This window comes from Alligator mississippiensis, chromosome 9, assembly GCF_030867095.1.
Source record: "Alligator mississippiensis isolate rAllMis1 chromosome 9, rAllMis1, whole genome shotgun sequence".
Taxonomy (NCBI): Eukaryota; Metazoa; Chordata; order Crocodylia; family Alligatoridae; genus Alligator; species Alligator mississippiensis.
In genome coordinates, this window is record NC_081832.1 from 74,543,097 (window position 1) to 74,567,123 (window position 24,027).

The 24,027-nt window shown below is 42.1% G+C and overlaps 1 protein-coding gene and 1 long non-coding RNA gene across 4 annotated transcripts in view; one reads left to right on the forward strand and one right to left on the reverse strand.

Annotated features, from left to right (window-relative positions):
• The first annotated feature begins 4,588 nt into the window (after positions 1-4,588).
• Positions 4,589-24,027, forward strand: part of MAML1 (mastermind like transcriptional coactivator 1) — a 29,296-nt gene continuing 9,857 nt past the window's right edge. The window contains exons 1-4 of one of the 3 annotated variants that reach the window (XM_059712902.1): positions 4,589-5,072; positions 13,989-15,407; positions 18,671-18,937; positions 23,138-23,252. In XM_059712902.1, coding sequence (XP_059568885.1) covers positions 4,728-5,072; positions 13,989-15,407; positions 18,671-18,937; positions 23,138-23,252 — 2,146 coding nt within the window. In that variant the 5' untranslated portion in view covers positions 4,589-4,727. Of the gene's footprint in view, positions 5,073-5,178; positions 5,233-13,988; positions 15,408-18,670; positions 18,938-23,137; positions 23,253-24,027 lie in introns of those variants that run through there. The other 2 variants (XM_059712903.1, XM_059712904.1) reach the window with 2 other exon arrangements.
• On the reverse strand, positions 5,451-9,821 carry LOC132243353 (uncharacterized). Its single transcript, XR_009454825.1, has 2 exons — positions 9,400-9,821; positions 5,451-5,899 (listed from the first exon to the last, which is right to left on the reverse strand). It is a non-coding gene; the product is annotated as an uncharacterized LOC132243353 (long non-coding RNA).

Here is a 24,027-nt window from a genome sequence, read left to right on the forward strand (position 1 = left end):
CAAAATATACTGGGAAGATGGAAGGTTAGATGTCTTACTGAGACTTTGCTTCTGCCTTTTGGTTAGAATAGTTAAGTGTCCTAACTCCTATTCTATTCTCCTTGCTTTGAATATAAACACTCCAATGTTTCCATTGGGTGGGAGGGTAACTGGGTGTGTTGTAGAGAAGAATTAATGATGAGGAAAACATCTTTGTAGTAAAGATTAATGCAGAATAACTTGCATTTAAAAAGAAAAGCTTTTGCTGCCTGTATTCTGTGGCTGTTGAGCTGAAATATCAGTGACATGAATGCATGTCAGGGTTTCTTGAAGTGTCTGCAATGTACAAATAAAACACTGTAACCAAGATGCTGAAATCCAAATTTTATTTCCAGTCTGGGACCATTGGCTTGTAGAATCCATATTTCTCCCCAATACCTGGTTATATGTTGCTTTTACCTCCAAAATGGCTTGCTTATACCTCAGCACTGGAGTATGTTATGATTTAAGTGTTGCTGTTGTTTTGTTCTCAAGATAGTAGCTTATTTTTATAAAGTTGGTTAATGACTTTCTATTCCTACCCAAATGGGCTGGCCAGCTTTTATAGATGGCCGTAGGTTAGCTGCTTTCTTGAGCACAGCACGGGTCTTTCTTTTTTTCTAAATGATTTGATCTATATGCATATTGCCTTAACTTCATTACCTTTTTCACTTTCTGTACACACAATTCCAAAATACTCTTAACACAATTCTCATGTGCTGCTTAAAACAGCAGCTATGAAATAATACTGCATTTAAAGCTGATTCTAAAATGTTTTGCTTCAACTAGATCTCCTGAAATAAGTCTTGTCTGCATGTCTTGGCTTTCTTTTGATACTGTAATATGACACTTGAATAGTCACTACAATAAATGGTGACTTCACAATGCATTTAGAAAAACTTAAGTTTGAAAGATGACTTTGTCCTGGGTTTTAATTCTAGGTTACAGTTTAACAGGTTGTCACGTTTAACTGTCAGTTTTGAGTAAGGAAGAAGACATCCATATATAGTAAGGGTAGCCATGTTCCCTAAATACTGCAAGTCCGGTTATGATGTAAAGCAAAAGTTGGTCTGCATATAAGACTGAATTCAGTCTTAATTCTGTTGGACAGCGTTCTGTTAGCAAAATATTGACAGTGGATGTTGGTGTCTGTTTTTACTTGGCATTTTTTTTGCCTTCTAGAATAAGTATGGGGGTGCTGTAAACTAGCTCTTACAGAATTATGATCAGTAAAAGAGGTGATAGAAATATAGCAAACTTACTAACCTGGTAAGAAATATGTAAATTGGTCTTTCAGACTAGTTATGTTAATTCACTGGATAACCAAATAGAAAGTGCATTGTTAATGTCTAAATTTTTGGATTTCTGGGTTGGAGGGGGATGTTCTTACGGAAGTATTCACTACTGGTAAAGGTATTCTGTCTCCTCTACGTATTGCTCCACTTAATCTGTGGCAGCAAACTTGGTGCTAGTGACCAGTTTCTCCTCACCCCTCTGCCTTCCTCTAATACGTTGTTTCTAAATGCCAGTATTGCCTCGATGGTTTTCAGAAGCAAAATCCTCAAGTGTTACTAAAAAAGAACTGTGACTTCTCACAGAAAAGACCTTGTCTATTCATTTAAAAAAGTTAATTGTAGATGCAGTATGCATATATAAATATTGGATAAATTATAATGTAAGTTTACTCTGATTAATAAAGAAACTTAAATCTATTCAGATTTGCTTTGTCTACCTGGCTACTAAAACATCTAAAAGCTTTTTTGTCTTTTACCTCTCAGCATGAAGGTGGTGAAAGTGGTAGCACTCAAGTGGAATGCACTGTAGGTTCAGTCTGTGGCTTCTTTCTTTTCTTTTTTTAAGAGGGGTTTCTAGAAGAAGGCAGCAATTAAGGAGAAAAAACTTTTTGTTAAACTTTAAGTAGATTTTTTTTGTGCCCTCACCTACCACAAAAGTAACGCTTGATTTAAGGTAAAAGTTCACAAACCTTCATGTTTCACTTAATTTTAAAGTATGAGCACTCCATGGCATCTGTCTGCTGCTTTCACAGCTAAAAAACTGTGAATGCTAAATAATGTATCTGTTAAATTGACACTTTGAGCTACAAAGACTAATACTTTTTCCTTTAAGAGGAGAGAAACCTAAAGTCCTTTCAGTGTGTATTTTTAAAATTAGCTGATGCCAACACCAAAGAGCAGAGGAAGTCAAGGGAAAGTTATTTTTAAAAATAGGGTTTTTAGAGAGATCAAGTATTGGTGGTAGGCCCCTTCCAGGTGTTGACTTGTGGCTCAGCTCCCCAAGTAGATGAACGCTGGCTTTCATAGCCACTCTGCAGTCTCACTTATGCTAATTTGTAGTGGGGTATGGACTGGATATGAAACCCTTGATCTGGAGAGTAAGGTTGTTCTACTGTCTCCACTTACATGGTTCTAACCTACATGGTAGCTCTTGCTCATGATTTGGTGGTAAACTTAGGTCCCTGTTGCACATTTACATGTATTATGCAATTAACTGGTCAATTTTGCAACTAATTTAAACTAGCTGCAGGTATAAAGTAATTATCGCATGATAAAATGACTAGCTATAAAGTTTAGTGCTTGAAAAATGTAACAACTCTCTAGCTGGTTTCTATCCAGCTTTTATTTTGAAGGTATAGCAGGGCCCTTGGTTAATATGAATGCAGCAATGTTGTATTTGACAAACTGCTTTAATCTAGGAATGTTCTGAGGAAGAGCTGGGTGAAGAGAGCAGGTGGTGAGAGACTTGGACTTAGTCCTGATTTTTCCCTTCGGGTGGGTTTGCAATATGCCCTATTGTAGCTCAGACTTCCATACCATTCTTTTAGTTCTGCTGTCAGGTTGACAATGACTTAAATGGGTTTGAACTAATGAAAAGTTACAGAAACTTGGCCACTTTATAGTGTTTCATATTTTATAACTGGACTTTTTTTTTCTCACTTGCTCAACTGTGCTGATGCACAGTCTTTGGGCGGTCTGTCCCGAAGGGGTCGGAGAGGTCTAAGAATAGTCATTGCTGCTGTACTTGGAACCCAACATTTTACTTCCCTGTGAGCTGAGTCAGCAAGAGCTGCTGGCTGGTCACACCCTTCTTAACAGATGGGTGAGCAGCAGCTGTGGTGGTGGGAGTTGATCAAACGACTGGAATTTTTGTCCTCCTTTTTGGTGGCTCTTAAAACAAAATTAAAAATTGCAGTATGAACCCTAAATCAGTATAAAAGTTCTGGTAACTGGGTGCTTAATGCATACTTGATATGCAGCTCAGTTTATTTAAGCATTCCTGACTCAGCTTTTTTTTTTTTTTTAGCTCTGTTGGCTGCTACTCCTGCCACTTTGCACAAAACAGGCTCTAAAAGAGGGAATCTGTGGAGTTTGCTTGTACTTTAGTCTGTACCATGGCTCCTTTTCAAAGCCAGGTAACTTTCCCATTTATACTTTCCCAAAGAATGGTACAAAGTCACTTTTTCTTAGCAGACCTGACGACTATTCCAAAACTGCTCGACTGAAGTACTTGTGACCTGTGCCAAGAACGCTTGACGGTAAATACCCATATAAAAAGCTACCACTAGGGCACAGCAAAGGATGCACGAACCTGCCAACTGCTCTCGTGCCTCCTGGGCGTTGCGTTAAAATGGGTGTGAGCGCAATGACTCGATGCAGGAAGCGCTTGAGTCTAGATCTCTCCCAGGGCCTGCGTTCTCCCATGTCACAGTCACTCCTGGCTCATCCAGGAGGTGTAGGCCTAGCCCTTGAAGGAAGATGCAGTTCTTCTTTCTTGCCTCTGTAAAATGAGCAGCTTCCCAGTTTAAAGCTAAAAACAAGCTTTAGTTCAGTACTCCCCTTGCCTGGGCCTGGGGCAGGGGGGTGGATTGCTTCAATCTTTCCCTGACTGGAAAAGGAGGATGAATGCTTTCAGGACCCCTAGTAAAGAGATCATCTTTTATTAGACCAACACTCTGCAAATAAACCCCCAAAATCTTTAATTGCAAGGATCATGGCTTTGCTTTTATTAGAGCAAGATTTTGCAAAAAAAACAACCCCCCCCAAATTTTAATTACAAGGAACAAGGCTCGTGTTCTTTTCTGGGGGGAGGGGGAAGCCTTGATCCTTGCAATTAAAATGTATGTTTGTTTGCTTGCTAAATTTTGCTCTAATAAAAGTCAACCCTAACCTTTAACTGTAAGGAATGCTTTGCTTTCCTTTGTGTTAGGGTTTCTTATTATTTTCCTCCCCAGGGACGCGGCTCGCACTCGTTACAGACTTCATTTACAGCCAGGCTCCACTTCTGCTCCCCTCTCCCCGTGCACCCTAGCTGTCAATCACCCCTCACCTCGCCACGCCGGCCTCCGCATTGGCCGCTCGCGCTCCGCCCCGCCCCTTCCTCCACTATGCCTTTTAAACGGTCTCCGGCGACCCTCCTGGCGGAAGCGACGCCCCTTTTTCCGCTCCGTCGCCCTCTCATTGGCTCCGCCCGCTGCCCATCCGTCGCTGTGACGCGCACCTCCCCCCCACCCAGGAAGCCCCGCCCCCACCGCCTGAACTCGGCTCTTGAGGGGAAAAACAATTTCAAGATGGCGGCGGCGCGGACAACAATGGGGCGCTGGGGGGCCCGCGCCTGAGGCCGGCGGGGGAGGAGGCGGCGCGGCGGCCCGGCCATGGCGGGCTCGGGGTGAGGAGCCGGCGGGCGCGCGGCCCATGGTGCTGCCCCCCTGCCCCATGGCGGAGTTCGTGGTGCCGCGGCACAGCGCCGTGATGGAGCGGCTGCGCCGGCGCATCGAGCTGTGCCGGCGGCACCACAGCGCCTGCGAGTCGCGCTACCAGGCCGTGTCCCCCGAGCGCCTGGAGCTGGAGCGCCAGCAGACCTTCGCCCTGCACCAGCGCTGCCTGCAAGCCAAGGCCAAGCGCGCCGGCAAGCACCGCCAGCCGCCGCCGCCGCCACCGCCGCCTCCCCCGGCCGCCGAGCGGCCCGGCGCCAACGGCCTGGACAGCGACGCGGCCAGCGGCGAGCAGCAGCACGGCCGCAGCACCACCTTGATCGCGGTACGCGCGGGGCGGGGCGGGGCCGGGCCGCAGGGGAGGAGGAGAGCGAGGGCAGGCCAGGCCAGGCCAGGCCGTGCCGTGCCGTGCCCAGCTGGCAGCCGCTCCGCTTCCCCGGGCACCCATGGACGGAGCGCGGGGAGGGCTGCCGCCGCCTCGCCAGGTACCGCCGCCTCGCCCTTTGTCCCGGGAGCCTTGTCAGCCTGGCCGGGAAGGGCTGCCCGCCACCCCGCTCGCGAGCCGGGCGTGCGGGCGGCTCCGCAGACGGGCTGAACTCCCTTTCTTCGGGCGACTTGGGGTCCGGCTCCTCGGTTGCTGGGAGGAGGAGGAGGATCAGCACCATGAGGGCATGAAGCAGGCGCCCAGGTTTTACCTCGCGGCTGCAAGGAATCGGTTTATTAGCTCTTTGTCCAAAAAAAGAAAAAAAAAATTAATCGCAAGCTTTCGGGAAGCAAGGGAACGTATTTCTGTGAAACGCCGCTCTCACGATGGGGTCGTCAGTAAAAGTGCACTTGCTGGCTTCCTGGCGGCAGTCAGGTTTGAGTAAGGAATGCGACATACGTTTGTACCTGTTTAAGTTGCAGGCATCTTGAAACCATATCCTCTTGGTCCTGCCTCGATTGGCGTCATACCTCAGCGCGGTAGTCACGGTCGGGTTTGTTTTTTTTTGAAGTGGCCTTTTGGTTCGCAGGTGAATTCTTTGCAAGTAGAGTCTAATACGATTGAAATATCGATATGATGCTCAGCGCTTAAAATAACCCTTAGACCTTTTATGCAGCCTATAGTGAAGTTGCGAAGGGGAGCGCAGCGCCTGCTCTGGACGTGTGGATCTGGAGCAAAGAAAAAAAGAAAGGCATGATTCTCATTTTTATAGTTTGTTTAATAATTTATACCGATGTAAAAGGGATGTGAAATGCCACCAAATCTGAAGTTTCCACTTGCAACCAATAAGTGTTTTATGCATGCTTTGAGGTTGCAATGTGAACAGCAGTGCATTGTTTTTCTTTGTAGGTATTTGAACTTACCTCCAATAAAAAGCTTTGGGTGGTTGTATGCATGTTGCTTCTGAAGGATAAAACGCTTGTGATGATATGAAATCTAGTTCGGTGTCAAAAGGGAAACTCCTTGAAGAGAGGGGAAGGTACAGCTTGTATTGTTCCCCTCTCAAGTTTTTCAGGTTAGCTTCAGTTAGGCTGAATATACAGGCCTGAAATACAGATTTTTGGCTGAACACACAAGACCTGCACTTCTTTTGTACTGTTCGAGAAATGATAAGGCTTATGCTTGCTTGCGACTAGGCTATAAAGGATTCTCGTGTGGCTCATTGAGTTCATTAGGTAACAGATGGAGTACCTGTTTTTAAACACATTTGAATCCACTGGCTTAGACTTTATAGGGAAGTGTGTGCTGAAAAGTCTCTGAAAGAAGTTGCTTCTAATTCATTGCTGGCACTTCTTTTCAGTTGTTGTGGATGTGGATTTGATCTCATTAGCTTGCATTATAATGAGGACTCTAAATTTCCCCCACAATCATTGTGTGGTTTTGAAGTTCGCTGCACATCTGGGGAAACCCTTCTTGTACAGGAAGCTGCTGCTAGCAGCCAATTTACACAACAGAGGAGGGTTTTAGTGTATGAATGACTCTTCCGCGTGCAGGCCTGTTGTTTCCTTCCTAGGATACATGACTGTAAGTTGAATTGCTGCTGATTCATCATCTTGTTACTTGGTTGTAAAAGTTAAGTCGCATGGCAAACAACTTAAAATAAGGAATATGTAAGGTACCCAAAGGACCTTGTCTGCTCTGATGTGTTACGAGGATTCAGTTTTTTGGGTGTTTTTAAGTTCTTTAGAATATACTTTAATAGTGAGCTTTGTATTTCACCACAAACAGTTAAATTACAATTATCAAGACAGCACATCCCATGGCAATTTATTTTATGGAACACTCACTAAATCTTTTGGTTCATAACATTTTGTTTTAAAATACTCAGAGCGTGTGTACTTTAAAATAGTGCTGTTGGAGCAATTAATAGAGCAATAAAACAGCCAGCACTGTTTATGCTGAGTTTATGCAGAGCTTCATTGGTACAAGCTCCATGGAAACACCTTACAGAAAGTACCTCCTCTTTTTGTGTCTTATTATGTGGGGTTTTTTAATTATTATTATTGATTCCCTCAAAGGACAAAAGTCAGAGTCAAGTGCTTTATCTATTAGTCATTTATCTGCTCTAGATCCTGAAATTGCAGCAGACGTGGAGCACAAATATGAGCATGGGTCACCTTCATCCATTGTCTGCTTGCCAGCTAAGGAGAGCTAGTGCACAGATCAGGAGGAATATATAGTTACAAAAGAAATATACTTCTGGATGGTGTGTGCCACTTTTCCTGTATTTGGAAGAAAACAGTTGAATCGCTATTTCCCCTTTTCCTTAACTTGCAACTATTTTTAAAAATTTAAAAGTTTCCTTTAAATTGATTGTTCATATTTTAATTCCAGACTTAACTCTTTCCCACTTTATGAAGGAAGTTAAAGAGAGGAGATTGTCACCAGGGTCAGAAAGATGCTTAGAGAAATAGCAAGTAGAAAAAGAAAGGCTTAAAACACACCTCTTCCTCCTGTTCCAACTGCTGGTCCAGGGCTCCTGTTTTTACTTTTTCCAGTGCTTTGTTTAAATACCCAAGTAGCAGGGTTTTCTTCTGTTTTCTAGGGTAGACTATCCCATAGCATTTTTCTTTCACTATTGGTATTTTTCTGGCACAGCTGAGAGTGAAATTTACAGGGTTTTGTATTTATGTGCGTTTATAATGTATATAATTTCAAAACAATGCAAAAATGTATGTGTCCTGACTTTAAGATCTAGAACAACGACAGAAAGCAAATGACACCTTTCAGGATTGGATTAGCAAGATTTATTATTCAAGAAACAAAGCTTTACCTGGTAGCATGTCAGTTTGACTTACCTAAAACCTTTTTTCTGTTAGCTGCGGAAGCCAATCCACATTTCTGATCTCCAGGTATCTATTTCCTGACATGAAAGACAATAACTATATGAAGATTTTTTTTGTAGTAAGTCTACTGTAACAGTGCAATGTAGTCTTGCCATCCTTGTTCATTTTTGTTGAACATTAGCTTGTTGCCCAACAACTCAGATGGGTTTCCTTTTTGTCTCCTTTTTTGGTCCAAGGTATTTCTGCATTCTTGAAGCCTTTCCCTTTATTGGATTGGTAAGACCTGTAGTGGTGTTTCCTAAATTCGAAAGAACTGGGAGTGATCATCAGTGCTGCTATGTAGTTCAGCTGAGGTGGAGGAGCCAGCATTACTGCTTAAGAAGCACACTTTTTTGATTCAGCAGAAGCAGTCTCTCCTGACCAGTGCCAGCAGTGATATTTATAGATACACAGATCTGGAGCCCTTTTTCACTCTACAACTTGTTGCCTCCCAACTACTGAACAGAAGTTTCCTGGAATTAAAGTAAACATCCAATTGAAAATAGATGAGTGCATTTAATTCAGACAGCTGTGCACAGAGCTTCAAATGTGAAAATGCATTTAGTAACAAGATGCTGCCCTTGCAGGGTGAATATTATGAAAGCTGTTTGTATTTTAGCACTCAGAGTAGGAAATAGGGTGTTATCTGTTCAAAAAGTGATTTTTCTTGAGTGTTTGTACCCTCTGACACTTGCATCTCTCTTCCAGCTCAGAAAGATCTTCTTGGGCAGTTTAGCCCTGGGCGAGTCAGTGGTTCTTAGCACAATGGAGCTGTGGCCTCAGCAGGCGCTTCTAGGTACTACTAGAATAGTACTGCTACTCATGAGAATATTCATCTTAAAAAGGTGGTTCTAACATTTGTTTCCTGCCAAGAGGTGAACACAGATTTCTTTGACTGTGGAGCAGATGTTATTAACTTCTCTACTGTTGGGGAAATTATGTTGTATGTCATTATATCTTCATACTTACAGCAAGCTATTTTCCATATTACTTTTTTTTTTTTTTTTTTTTTTTTTTTTACATTTGATATTTCACAACAGGTGCTTGGAACGTAACTTAATTCCATAGCTGAAACAATAAACATGTAGTTTGTACAGAAAAAGTTAAAGGGATACTATTAACAATTAATTAAAAACAAGGTTAAGCACAGCTGAAATATTGCATCTTGGACTTTTTTTTTTTTAAAGGGGCTTTTTCTCTCTCTTTTAAAAGTTGTTTTTTTGTAGGGGGGTTTAGCAAGGATGAAACTGACTACAGGTGTGTTAACCCCCCCCCCCCCCAAAAAAAAAAAAAAAAAACAACTAAAAACCCCACAGATAGCAGAAAAATAAATCCTTACCCACCTCAGAAAGGTGGTGAGCCATGTCAGTTTGAAGTCAGGCAAGCAGAAGTTAGGGTAGTGTAACACCTTAGAAACCAACTAGTTCAGAGAGGCATGAGCTTTTATAGGCAACAGCCTATTTTGCCAGATGCTATGAAAGAACTGGCAGAAAGAGAGGGTTTTATACAGAAGGGAAAGGGATGGGGAGGGGACCCTGCCAGAGGAGATTGATAGGATCAATTGAGATGAACAAGGCAGTTAACCCTTTGTGAGATACTGAGTTAACAGCTAGTCCAGGTACTCTCCAGGACATTTAACTGTTGATCCTTCTCTTACTGCCCCTTCTTTCATAGTATCTGAGGAAGTAGGTTGTTGCCTATAAGAGCTCATGCCTTTGAACTAGTTAGTCTTTAAGGTGCCACACTGCCCTACTTTCTGCCTTAACCTCAGAACAGCTAACATTAGCATGACTGACCATAGACTTTATAAAAATCTGGTTCAAGTTGACTCTTCCTTTAGCATCTAATGGTTAGATGAGGCAGCTGTGACTAATATTTTAAAATTGCTGTTGAATGTGAGAGCTCTTTCTTGCTTTCAAGCTAGTTATCTTGAGGTAAAATTGATCTACTTGTTAAGGTACAATTTGAAATCTAATTGGTTTAAAATAATGAGTTAAAAGTAGTTTCAGGTGCTTCATGTCTGAACCACCAGATAACTTGTGACTTTTGCAGGCATTTTCCCCCCATTTTTAATTTTTTTTCCCTGTTGCCATGTGAGATATGGGGAAATAGGAAAACAACAATCGTTAAAGTGAACAAATAGAAGAAATTGAAGTATTTTTTTCTTTAGTCCTTTTGGTCAACAAGTTTATGGAATATTCCTAACAATAGTTGCCAAAACATTTTCATTTGGAAGATGCATTTTTTGTATTATCACATAATCTGATATGCAGCCTTAAAGGTTTGATCCTTGCAGACAGATCCACTAATGGGACAGCTGGGAGCCTGGGGAACCTACTTCTAGAGGTTTAGGGTTTTTGCTGCTGCTTTATTTAATTTCTCCATCAGTTTCTGCACCCCGTCTCTTCCTCCCACTCCATGATGGCACTGTCTTGACAGTTTGCCCTATTAGTAAGGACGGCTGGATGGGCTCTGCTTCACTGCAGTAGAGCTTAGGATTGAAGCTTTATCTATGCTTCTGTTTGCATTACTGTAATGTAGCTGTACTTATATATACCCCTAGAATAGATGCAATGTACCAGTATGTAAATACGTTGCACTGGTACAGGAATCCAAGGCTGAGTCGACTAGAGGGTGTGCAGCAGAGAGCTCTGAGGTTCTCCTTTTCTCAAAGAGTGGAATAAGCTGTTTCTACTGTCTGTCTAACTGGAATACAGATCAGGTGTGGAAATCTAACTCTGGTCTTCTGTCAGTGAGGATCTCTGGCTCATGTTGTTTTATTGATGAAATAGTTTGATCTTGCTACAAAAAATCAGGAGCAGCATGCCAAAAAGCCATTGCACCTACCACGGTAATGGCTAACAGACTTAAAGCGTAAAGGGAATTCCTTAACACGCTGATAGTTGTACTGACTTATTTTTAAATGTTGCTGTTCCTTCTGGAGTTTCGTAATAGAACAGGTTTTTCTAGCCTGGAGAACTTTTTGGTGGGGCTGCATGTTCATGGAGTTTGTTGTCTGACTCATCTCTTACTTGCTAGGGTTTTTTTAAACTGGCTGTACTTGGAACCAAACAGACGAAGCAGAAGCGCAGGTCTTGGCACTGTAAGTGATTTGGCAAATGCATCTTTTTCTAGTAGAAAGCAGGAACTGAGATAGTTTGGAAAATAGTTTAGTCTTCCCTTAAAGAAGTGGTTGATCATACTAGATACATTTGAATAGCTTATAAAGAAACTATCCCGTTTACTGATTATGAGGTCTTTGGCTTTCACATACATAGGGAATAGGGGGGACAGTGCAGTTTTCATAGCTTTGCCTTGCCATGGGAAACTCTATACACCTACATGTACCTTTGGCTTTTTAAAGTAACGACTTGAACCAACAAGCAGCTCAGTTCAGTGAATACTTTGTAGATAAGCCAAAACCCAGGGTCTTGTTTAGCCAGATGCCTTTGAGGCTCAACCTTTGTGTGTTGATGCCAGTAATAACTAACAAATGGTAGGCAGTTTTTCTTCAGAATTTGTACAGGATGCTGTACATAGGCCAGATGTTTTCTGAATGTCCTTTGGTTTAGCAGAGACTAAGCGAGGTGTTAAGTGTCTTAATGAATTCTCGAGAACAAACATATCCCAGTCCCACTCTTGGTAGGTTATTTTTGTGAGCGTTATATTTATTTTTCTAAAACTTCATTTTGGGGCAACAATTTAAGTAGTTTGAGGTGAAAGAACGGCTTCTCTTAGACATCCTCCGTAATTAAATCTGAAGTTAATGACTACACAAGCTGCAATATGGGCATACTCTGTATTTACAGGAGAAGTTGCTTTCATTTTGGGAGGAAGATGTTGAATAGTTAAAAGATCATTGGTTTTAGGGCTTCAGGTCTTGCTGGAGGTACCTGCACATGAATATTGGGAGTGGTGTCTTCTAATGGTTTGCAGCAAAGGAGGATCCTGTTTCTAATCTGAGCTGAATGTTTGACTCATTACGTGACCTTGGGCAAGTTATTCATCTACCTTGAGTTTCAATTATCCCAGCTGGAAAACTGAATAAACAATAGAAATGTGCTGAAAAACAAAGTGCATCTGAACTGAGTTTTTCCTGGTAAATTATTTAGGAAAAATATGTGGAAACAGCCATCAATGTTTTTAATAATTTTTTTTTATGAAATTATTTTTTTTAACATAAGTTTTCAACTTTTCCTTCAAGCCCAGGCTTGAACAGTTCACCCCATACTGACTGCTGTATGCTGTTGCCGACCTACAGTACTATTCAGGCCAGGACACCATAGTATTTTAGTTTCGCCCTCAAACTATGCTCCTTCCTGCCCACTAGTGTCCATCAGTGCTGCCTCCATGCTCTGAGTCTGACAAAACCCAAATTCTGTTCACAGATGAAAATATGGCTCACTCCTGCCCATGCACAACCTCAAAGCAAGCAGTACTGCTTCAGCTCTCAACTAATTCTGGTCTACCATTTTGAGAGGTTAATTCCAGGCTAATCCTGCAGTTCCTAAATCAACACGTGTTGCTGTCTAGATAAAAATGCTAAATAGTTCCTCTGATAATTTATGTTGGCACTACATGTAGGATTCTGCTTGGGTGGTGTGGTGGGAGATTGGGGTTTACTTCTTCTTGGTCAAGACTCCATCCCACTCAAGAACAAGGAGCAGTGGGTTGAATAAGGAGACCCCGATTAATGTAGAAAGCAAGGAAGGCAGCCCTGCTTTTTACGCAGTGGGCCTCCCAAACAGATGGCTCTTAGTGGGGCTCTTCAACGACCTCCATTGATTGCTCTCTGTAGGAATCTTGGCATTCATCTTAGGGGATGATCAGAAGCCTTCTGTTCAGCACCTCCAGCCCTCATTCTATATTGTAGTTATGCTACAGGTTTGCAGATGTTGAGTGCACCACACCAATCGCCAAAAATCCCATTCTCATTGAAACACAACTTATTTGCAAGAGGATGGTCTTTACTGGAAAAGAGTATTATTTATCTTTGTTGCATGAAATAATAGCCTTTTGAAGCTTTGTGAAGAGAACTTGGTTTGGTAAACTTTATGACTTGAAAGAATATTGTCCGGAAGGATGAGCTGAGTAGAGGGTAGCAAGGTTGAATAGACTTTGATGCTGTTCCCTCTACTTGCTTCTAGATGGCACTGTGAAGTAAGAGAGTTTGTATTTTCTGTCTGATGAGACAGATTAATATTGAATATGAACATACAAAATATATGGTCTTTTGTTGGTTATAGGGGGTATGCTAGCCATTGGCGATTAAATATTCTTGCAGAGGAAAAAGGTAACTGAATTTCATCTTAGTGTGATATAGAATTGATCTTTGAATTGTTTTCGTTAACCATGAGACCTATATGAAGGGTTACCAAAAGACTAATTTTGTTTAGTGCTGAAATTGTGACTCCCAGGTCTGAAGAGTTTCCAATGACAAGCCTTTCCCTTTAGTGTTTTCATTTGATGCCAGTTTTTAAAGGGCTTTATATTGCAGTCAGACCCTCTCCTGCTTCTAATAAGATGCTGCCCATGTAATTTTGACAAAGGATACTTTTTCTGCATATCCAAAGGTATGCAATTTAACACATATCAGCATGTTAATTTTGAGGAAGGAAAGGTATAATAGCTATTTCTATAAATAACATTTTCTCTATGTTTTCCATGGTGCTTACTTCCTTTTTTCCCTATTTGAGAAGGAGTTCATGACTTGGATTAGGCCTTTACAACTATATTTAAATCAGCAGTCTTCCTTAAGAAGATTTCCTTGGCAATGGTTTGCAAAAGAACTAGCTCACAGCAGAGGAAAGACCTGCTCCCCAAATGTATAAGCTGCTCTTGTATTCAAAGCTTAGCTAGCTATTGATAAGGTGGGAAAAAATGGTCCTGCTCTGTGAAATGTATTAAATAATTAAAATGTTCTCTCTTTCAGCAGCTCCATGAGACTGTGAAAAGAAAACTTGATAGCGCTGCCTCCCCTCAGAATGGAGACCAGCAGAATGGATATGGGGACATGTTTTCTGTGTCCAAGAAATTACGTCGTGATGATGGTCTTGGTGGGGTAAGTGGTTCCTCCAATGGCATGCCTCCTGTATCCCCACTGCATCAACTCGACAAGAAGTCTTCCAGTGGAGATACTTTACATCTCAATGGAAAGAATTCAATGGGACTTGACGGCATCAGCAAAAAGTGTCTTCCAGATTCTAATGTCCAGCTGAATGGAAGTAGCGATAATGATGACTCATTTCCTTTGGGTTTGAACAAAGAGCTCAAGCAAGAGCCAGTGGATGATCTTCCTTGTATGATTGCTGGGGCTGGGAGTTCTATATCTCAGAACAACCTGATGCCCGATCTCAATCTCAATGAGCAAGAATGGAAGGAACTTATTGATGAACTTAATAGATCAGTGCCCGATGAAGACATGAAGGATCTATTTAATGAAGACTTTGAAGAGAAAAAAGATGCAGATTCTTCAAATTCAGCTGCACAGACTCCACTGCCACAAGACATTAACATAAAGACTGAATTTTCCCCAGCAGCCTTTGAGCAGGAACAGATGGGATCTCCACAAGTAAGATCCACCTCTTCAGGTTCAGGATTTATTGGAGCCTCTTCTGTCCCTGTTAGTTCAGCTTCTCCAGCAGTAGGTGGCTCTCAGACTATGTTCCAGCCTTCTAGTCAGACAATGACTGAAAATCCTAACCAATCCATGATGCAGGCATCAAACCAGTCTCAAAATGTGCAGAGGTCTCTGCCCAATGTATTACTATCTGGACAGGGCACAGGAAGTGCCAAAGACATGTCTTCTTCTCACCAACTCCAGCAGATAGCTGCCAAACAGAAGAGAGACCAGATGTTGCAGAACCAACAGCAGGCATCACAGGTCCACCAGACCAGTCAAATTTCCAGCTGGCAGCAATCTGGGCCTTCTCATAGCCCACTGGGTGTCCCCTACACCATGGAGAATCCTTCCAGCCCTTCGGTTTACCAGCAGGACTTCAATAACCAGAAACTTGTGATGCCCAATATGGCAAATAAGAATTCTCCCAGAGCTGGTAGCAACTACCATGTGAATATGATGGGTCATCAGCCAAACAGCCTGAACCAGAACCCCGTGAGCAGCCAAGGCTCCATGCTAGACTATGGCAACACAAAACCGCTTACACATTATAAAGCAGAGTGTGAACAAGGAGTTACGGTACCTGGTCAGAACAAGGCAGCTATGCTGACCTATATGCAGCCACGCCCGCAGCCCCCACTGCCTCATATGGGTGAAGAACAAAATGGCATGTTCCTGATGAAACAGAAGTCTGGAAATATTGCCTACAGACCTCTAGTACCGCACAGTCAGGTAAAGGTTAGGATTATTTTACCATGGTGCACTACCAGATCTATGATATACGAAAGAGTGGGTCGGTGGAGCTAGTATGCAAATTACTTCGTATTTCAGAATACAGTTTACTGCAGATCCCAGGTTTTTATTTAAAAACAAGCAGGAACAAAGATACAAGAGTAAAAAGAAATATGGAGTCACAATCGCATTTTGTCTCTGAGATAGTTTTTAATATCCTCTATTAACAGTGATGCTGGCAAGACTGTTTTTCAGTGTAGTATACCATAAGCAACAAAATCTTTAACTTTAGGCCACGATCTGCATAAGGATCTGACAGCTTTTAAAACCTTTCTTATAAACTAGCAAATTGCCCCGCTGCTTTGGGTCTGACCCTGCTCCCCCCCTGCCCCCCAGCTGCTTCAGGTCTGACCCCACTTCCTTCTCCCCCCGCCGCTTCGGGGCCAACCCTGCTCCCCCACACCCCCTGCACCCCTCTGGGTCTACCTGCCTGCCTCCCCCTCCCTGCAGGCTGTTCTGGGGGGTGTCTGGGCTGGGTGGCAGGGTGGCATTGCCACTGTGATCTCCCCCCGGCCCCCCTTCGCCCTAAGGCAGGGAGGTGTGGGGAAGCCCTGCTGCTCGGGCAGGCGGGTCATGTTCTCCACTGCCAAACTTCCCTGGCAGCAGTGCAAACTTGGGCCCCAGCCAGTTGCTGCCTGCCCTCTTGGTGGCGCACACACAGTTGGCCAGAAGCGTTACAGACAGACAGACTAAGCCTTTTATAATATTAGAATTATGTATATAAAAAATAACAGAACTTCTCAAACCTTACCTTTAATTTATTTTCAACCTCTGTCTCTTCTCCATCTGAAGTGACTTGTTTGAAGATCCCAAGTCTATACCTTTTGGATATTCTGGGTTCCATAACGTGTGGAAGATTAAATAGATTTGATTTGAATTGAGAGGTAGTTTGTATTTCTGCTTATGTCAAGGTTTGTTACCTAGTAATCCACAGGGAGTAAGAATAGAGGCTCACATTCACCCCAGATATGCAATTAATGGGAATAACCTCTGCCTGCTTTAGGCAACATGAAGAATAAAAGGAGACCTACAAAAGAGAAATAAGGTTATGCCCTTTTTTTGCTTTATTACCTATGAAGGGACTTTTATAGTGTTTGTTGTGCTTGCTTTATATTACAAATATATATCTGGTCTACCTTGTTATTCCTAGAAGACTGCAGAGTTAATATATAGTTGGTGTCACAAGTATAATGAGTATGATGTTTGTTTAGTTGAAGCGATGGAGGGTAAAACTGTGGTATTTAATAGCTAAAACACATTCTTGATGAACAGTTGAGAGTAAAGACCTTAAATCTTTCCTTCCAGTTAAAGGCTGGTGGAGTTTCTACTCCAGTAATGTTATCTCAGTGAAACAGGAAAGAAAAGATTTGGTTTTCAAAGGTAAAGGTCAAGTATGTTTTAAAGAAAAATATTTACTGCTGAAATAGGAAGAGATATTAGTTGAAACAAATCTAGTTTATTTGCTGTCAGTTTGTTTATAGACCAGCCCCTTAATGTAACATTGCGTATATTTGATTCAGGTTTCTGATGAAATTGAGAAGAAAGCTCACCGTGCCTTCTGAACTGGTATTTTAATTTGGTGAATGAGTGGTATGTTCAGAATTGAGCAGGGCATAGAACATGTTTGATGGTAACCATAAGAATTGCAAGCAAGTCTTCTGATATACTTACCAAGCCTTAGAAAAGACTTAATAATTTTCTTGAATTATTATTGCTTCTCATGTTGTTGTTATTTCTTATTGGTAACTTTAATGTTCATTCAGGTTTCCTACTCTTGGAAGAGCAGTGTCTCATTGCAGTTTTTAGAGTGGTTGATTTTGAACATTGATCAGTAAATAGTGGTTAATGCCAAACTAAATAGTCAAGCCCATCTCTTCAATGCACTCTCTAGTGGGGAGAGTGCAGTGGCTCAGAACATTAAAAAATGTGCTTTTTTAGCGCTCTGTTTTGACAAAAGATACTCTCCCTCCACACAGTGTCAGCAAGTCATGAGTTAAAATTCTGCCTAGAAAGAACAATTTCCCTGTACAGTGAAAAGTTGAGAGAAAAGGCAGAATTAGTGGGATATTGCCTATGATGTGTCTCTTATCATTCAAATAAAGTGTCTTTCTTAAATTATTTTATGCTATGATCCTCCCTTGCAGCATTGGTAGCCAAGCAAACTTAGGAAGTTTGTGCTTACAACTGTTGCAGTTATAGTGGTATACTTCATGTGACGTTGGACAAATAGGCCAAATGAGCCTAGTCAAGGAAATGAAAACTGGTGGAGAGAAGGCTCAACTAGAAAGCCTTTTTTGCAGAATCGGGGCCTTAGTGGAGAATGCAAATATTTACACACATGAGCAGTCCTGAGAACTCAGTGGCACCATTCACAGACACATTCTTGCAGCATTGGCATCTTCTCTTGCTTGCTTGCTTGCTTGCTTGCTTCCTGTAGTTCCTTATAAGCTATCAAAATGCATCTCAAGTGTGCCTGTGCTAAAACCCCCATTAAAATTATTTGAGTACAGAGTTAGAAAAGATGCCTACCTTGAAAAAAATGGTTCTGGGAGCACAGATTTGTGTTGTACTTTATAGCTTACATTCCTTTGGAACAGTGCTGAAGTTTGAATACAGATGAATAGTTAGCCTGCTACGTAGACATTAGCAGACTATCATTGTAGTAATATTTGGATTCCCCTCCTGCCCCCCCCCCATTCATAACTAGCAATGTATCTGTAGCTTTATAAAAGTATTCTTACTTGTGTTTGCCCATTTGCATAAGACTTGGAAAGTTTTGTATTTACAACCAAAAATGATGCCTTCATTCATGAATGTAGTATAGCTCCTAACCTTTTCCCGCTTAACACACATTTTTTTGGCTACCTTGCATCTATCTAATTGCACTGAAAATGAACATTTGGCAACATGGTTGAACCCTAAATCCTTATAGCTAGAGAATTAAAAATAGTTTGCTTGGTTTGTTTGCTTCACTTGATTTTTATTAACTGATTGTGCAAATACATAGATGAGTAATGGTTTGCAAGCTTTTGTTTTGATTATCTAGGTACGATGTGTCCTACAACAGCTGAAGTACTGTAAATGCTCTGCCATTCTCTGTTGCTCATGATAGTTATCTAGCTGACCGGCATATGTTCAGTAGAGCATTTGATGCTGTGGTGCCCAAGTCACCCGCAGGACTGATTGTTGTTTGTATTCTGCAGGATCAAAACCCTTCTCCCAATGTTCCTCGCGTCCCGGTTTCTGTCCCGGGTCCTGGTGTCGGTGCCCAGCCTCCCAATGTTTCCATCGCAGGTAACCATAACAGTGCAGCTTATCTCAATAATCAGCAGCAAGCAGCAGTAATGAAGCAACACCAGATGTTACTGGACCAGCAGAAACAAAGGGAGCAGCAAAAGCACTTGCTGATGGAACAGCAGAAGCAGCAGTTCTTTCTGGGGCAAAGGCAGCAACAACTCCTAGCTGAGCAGGTATGCGGGGCCTGGGAGAGCAAACAAGTCCTTTCTTTTCACATCAGTTTTAATTTGCTTTGGTAGATTGAGGCAGGACTTGAAACCTTGTTAGACTAAGTGAAGAAACACAATTTAACTTCTCTTTGCAAACAGAGAGAGATTAATGAGTTGATGCCTGGGTGCAATACCTTTTGTTTTACTTAGATGACATATCTTGAAGTGGTACTCTCTTCTCTCCTGTCATGGCTTATAGTCAAGGAAAAAGAGGTAGCCTCAAATCTAACAGTAAACAGGTGAATTTGGTAGTGGAGAAATACAAGGAGATAAGAGTAGAGAGGAAGGAGAGTATACCAATGACTGTGATTGTATGAAGGAAGAGGGCCAGGAGCGCAGGAGCAGAACAAAAGATGAAGTTCAGACATGGGTGTTGTGTTTTAGGGTATTTGAAAAATAAGGGCAGAATTAAATTTTGCACTGAACTGGGGAGTCAGCAGAGTCTTTGAAGATGAAGATGTATATGGTCATGCAGCTTTCATGTGTGTGAGAAAGGGACCAACAGCATTTGGCATGCTGGGTAGAGTTTGGACTTTGAGAGGCCCTTGAGCCTCTGGTAGTCAAGGTGAGAGGTAATAAGAGGCTGAGTATTTGAGAAGAGGATTCCAGACAATTGTGCAAACAAGCAATGTTGGATAATGTCTGCATGTGCCCAAGTACTTAAAGATTTGGAACTGAGCAGGGTTACAGACAGGTTGCTGACAGACATATGAGATAGAAATGTGTGTGGATCTCTTGTTCAAAGGAAGCTCTTCCATCCATGAGACCTTTATTTGGGAAAGGGAGGTAGAGAAAGCCCACATCAAAAAGGTGTGTACACTCAGAGTACTCTGAATGCACTGCTGAGGTTCTCATAGTTGTATTATAACCAAGAAGATGACTAGATGAACAAGTAAAGCTATAAGGACTGAATGTTGGTGGACATTGTGCAGAAAGGAACTGACACCACTAGATACAGTGGTGATACATGGGTGGTAGGAAAGCTGAGCAGGCCCTGAGATACTTGTTTATCCATGGAGATGGCCCAGGAAAACTAAGTGTGTGAAAGAGCAGGCCAGTAGTTAAAAGAAAGCTGTGAGCTACACCGAAAATAATAATGTTGTTGCTGTGATCCATCTAGCCAAGACACGTGTTGAAATGGTTTAGGGGGCTTGAGTTAAAGGTGACTGGAAATATGCAGAGCCTGACTTTGAATGTTGCAGAATTAGAGTGTAATGTAGGAGAACATGAAGAGGAGAATGAGAAATACGGTCAGCTTTAGAAAGTTGGAGAAAACCCAAGGAAAACGGGATTTTGACCATTATAGTAGCAGGGAAAATGAGGACAAAGGGACAAGGATAAATGATCAGTTAGAAAGAGGTGGCCATATTGAAACAACTGTCTGTCAGAGGCTTTCTTTAGGGAAGGATTTTTAACAATAAGGCCAGGGAATAGTGACCAAGAATTTTGTGTGGGTTAGTTTGTTGAAGGGGACAATAAATTCTAAATAATCAGTGAAAAATGATGTTTGTTTGTCAGGTAGATCAAGCTCCCCCTGCTGGATGTTTCCCAGACTGCTGTGTTTGGCTCCACATACCGGGACAACTTGTTTTTACACTGTCAGGCTCCTCACCCGGCAGACTGCAGACAGGATTGCTGGCACGTTTTAGGCACAAACTCTGATATTGCTTAGTTGCCCCTGCTCTTAGTTGCCCTGCAACCAGTACTGACACCACAATATATAAGTACACCCTTTCCCAGTTTTTTACCTAGTGGACATTCTGGTTTGCAGTTTTATTCTTTAGGGACATGTAGTGATAGTTAAATGCACACATTTTACAAAAGGTTTTTTAACCAAGCTGTCTTTATTTTAGATGGTGCAGAGGTGCCAGAACACCTCCCTTCTAGTTCCTGCTTCAGTTATTTTTACTGCTCCTGAGCACTTTGGGGGATTTGGGTCAGTGTGTTTTGGGGGCTCCAGTTCTCCTGTGCTGTCTTACATTTCTCTGCTCATGGCTTTTCTGAGAGAGAGAATCTCTTTCTGGCTTTCGCAGTTAGCTTCCTTTAGGCTTTGCCTGGTCCAGAGTCAGGTCATGTTGCTCAGGAAACTTCTCTCTCGTTTCTTCCCAGTTGCTCTTCAGCCTTAAAGCCTTCTCAGTCTTGGAGATTTTTAAAGGTCTGCATTCTCTCTGATGAAATTTTCATTCCTTCAAAACTTTCTCCCTGTAGATCACTGGTATAACGGGTTTTCTTCCAGCTTGGATACCTTCCATAAGCTATCCCTTGTCCTAATAGACTGCAGCCATTAAAGACTAAAAACTTTTGTTTGCTCTAAAACCTTCTCTACGCAGGATATGTGAGGCGTGTGATAGGGTCCTTGTCAGCCTGTGACTGATTTAGTACATATTCAGGGTTGGAGTTGTACGTAAAGTTAATAAATAATTCATAAATTGTACATAAATAGATTACCCGTATCATCCCACAGCTCAATTGCGTTTTGCCTTCCTTTGGCTTCATGGTTTATTTACCCTGTCAAGGTACAGGCATGAGCACCACAGTAATCTTTCTGTGCTGCTTGACATTGGGAAATCTGGAAAAAAAAACTACTGAGGTAGCCTTGCCCTGTTCCCATGGTCCCTTCTAGCCCCTAACATCTGTGAACTGCACCTTAGGAAAACGCGACATCCTGAATGGAGGGTAGCAGGCCGGGTATGTGCACACGTGCATTCTGTCTGCCGCGTGGCATCAGAAGTTGTCTTCCAGCTGGAGAGTCTGCATTGCTCAGTTGGCAGAAAGAAGGGGCTGTGGCACCACAAGGCAGCTCTGAATGCACACACTCTCAAATTTTATTCGGTAGAACCTGAGCAGTGCAGACTGCTCTGTAGTCTGTACATTAGGTCTGCTACAGAAGGAGCAGAGCTTCTGTCTTCCCAAGGTTTGTCACTTTCTGAGCCATGAGCAGCTTTTTATATAGTCTGGCAGTTGCATGATCTGGAACCATGCATCACTTCATTCTTTCCTGAAGGCTCTCTCTCAGAATTTACTGCCTGGTTGAATCCAGTTTCTGGAAAAAGACCGGCAGTGCCTTCTATCTAAGGTGCCTCAGACAGCATTACTGTCCAAGTTCCCGTTGTGGTGGCTTTATGATATGTGAAGTCAGAAAGTTTTTAAAAAATAACCCTAGTTTTCTTACCTTCTGTTAGGAGTACAAAGTCTCTTGTCACCATCTTGGAAGAGGCAGAATTGTTGAATATTTAAGAGATTTTTCTCTAGTTGAGTTAGTGTGCTTAATATAGGCTTAAGCAATGAATAAATCATTGATATGATTTCTGTCACACTAGTTTCTCTAGTTATCTATACTCTTCCAGGAAAACTAAGGTAACCAAGAACTGATTATTGTGGGGTTTTTTTAACTAACATCTCTTCATACAAAATAAAAAAAACTCATTTGTTTTTTTCTGGCCGCTTTTGAAGTTGAAGGTAAGAAGTGCATCTCTGCAGTCTTCAAAGTATTAATGAAAATATGTTATTTACTAAACTTGCAGATGAATGAACAGCTGACATTCCTGCCTCATAGTGTCTCTTAGGGCTTTAATACACATTGCAGCAACTCTTTATATTGCATGTTTCTGTCACCTTGGCTTCCAGTTATTGCATTTTTTTTGTAATGGAAATCTCATTTTGTTTCCTAATCTGTCATCTTGGTCCTGGCCTTCCCTTTTTTCTTTTAATTAAACCTGTTGCATTTGATCCCTCTAAGGCAGTGGTTCTCAGTCTTTTTTAGACTCACACCCCTTCTTTTAGACTCAAGGCACCTCTCTTTAGACTTGAGGCACCTCTCAGAAAATGCCAGTTTTCACTTGTTTTCTGACTACAGAAAACACTGGAGAAACTTTTTTGTTGCAAAGAACTCAGAAAGATCACAGCAGGTCAGAATGTTTATGTTACGAATCTCGTTTGCACATATAACAGTGCTAACATTGTGTTACGCTCTTGAAAGGATGTCAAGGCACCCCAGGGTGCTGTGGCACCCTGGTTGAGAATCGCTACTCTAAGGAAGAGATGCATGCTTCTGGATTCACAAAGTTAGCAAGTTTGTGATCAAACCACAGGTAGCTTTAGTCTCACTTGAAGTCTAGCACAGACTTTTTATTTTCTAATTTCCTTCTATTGGACCGCTCCTAGGAGAAACAGCGGCAGCAGCAAGAGCAGCAGCTCCAGCGACACCTGACCCGACCACCCCCTCAGTACCAGGACCAGCCACAGAATCCTTACCAGCCGCAGGTCGGACAGTTTACAGGTAACCAGACTTAACAGCTGAACTAAAGCAGGTGGAGAGATTCCTTTGGAACATAAGTAGAGTGTCTTCAAGGTCCCTATTCTTGATAACTTAATTATCTGTTCTCTTCCTTTGTCATGGCACTTTAAAGCGTGTCAGTGTGTCTTCCCATTTTCGCTGAGAGTGAATAATCTCCCCTTTCCCTCCCTTGTATGTTGATTGCAGCTAATTGATTTTGCATTATATTAAATGTGCAACTTTTCAGTACTCTTTTGGGAATAGTCTAAAGTGCTTGGATAGAGGATTGTAAGAAAAGTGCCATTGTTTTTCCAGGGGCTCAGGCAGTCCAGGAATCTATCCTCCTTTCCTGTCCCATGGAGACCCTGTATTATAGTCAACTTTCTTCTAGCATGGGAAGGTTGAATTGTGTTACGTTTGAGAGAGAAACTCAACTTCCTGTAATTACCACAAGATCTCACTAGAGCAGCGGTTGGCTGGCAATGTACTCCAGTGGCAGGCCAGAGTGACCCAGCTGCTGCCACTTCTCTCTGCTGCCTGTTGCACAGGTGAACCCCCCCACCTCCTTCCCCTGCTGCTGGAACACTGCACAAGCTCCCCGTTAGGTTCAGTAACATTAAATCGGGCCTTGTAACAGGTCTTAATTTTAAGACTAGGATGTGGTTACTTTTTAACCAATAACAAATGTATTAAGCCTTCAGCAGTTACAATTTTAATACTGTAGTTAGTTAAAAGTAACACAACATGCTTACTACCCTGAGATGTAACAAATGTGTAG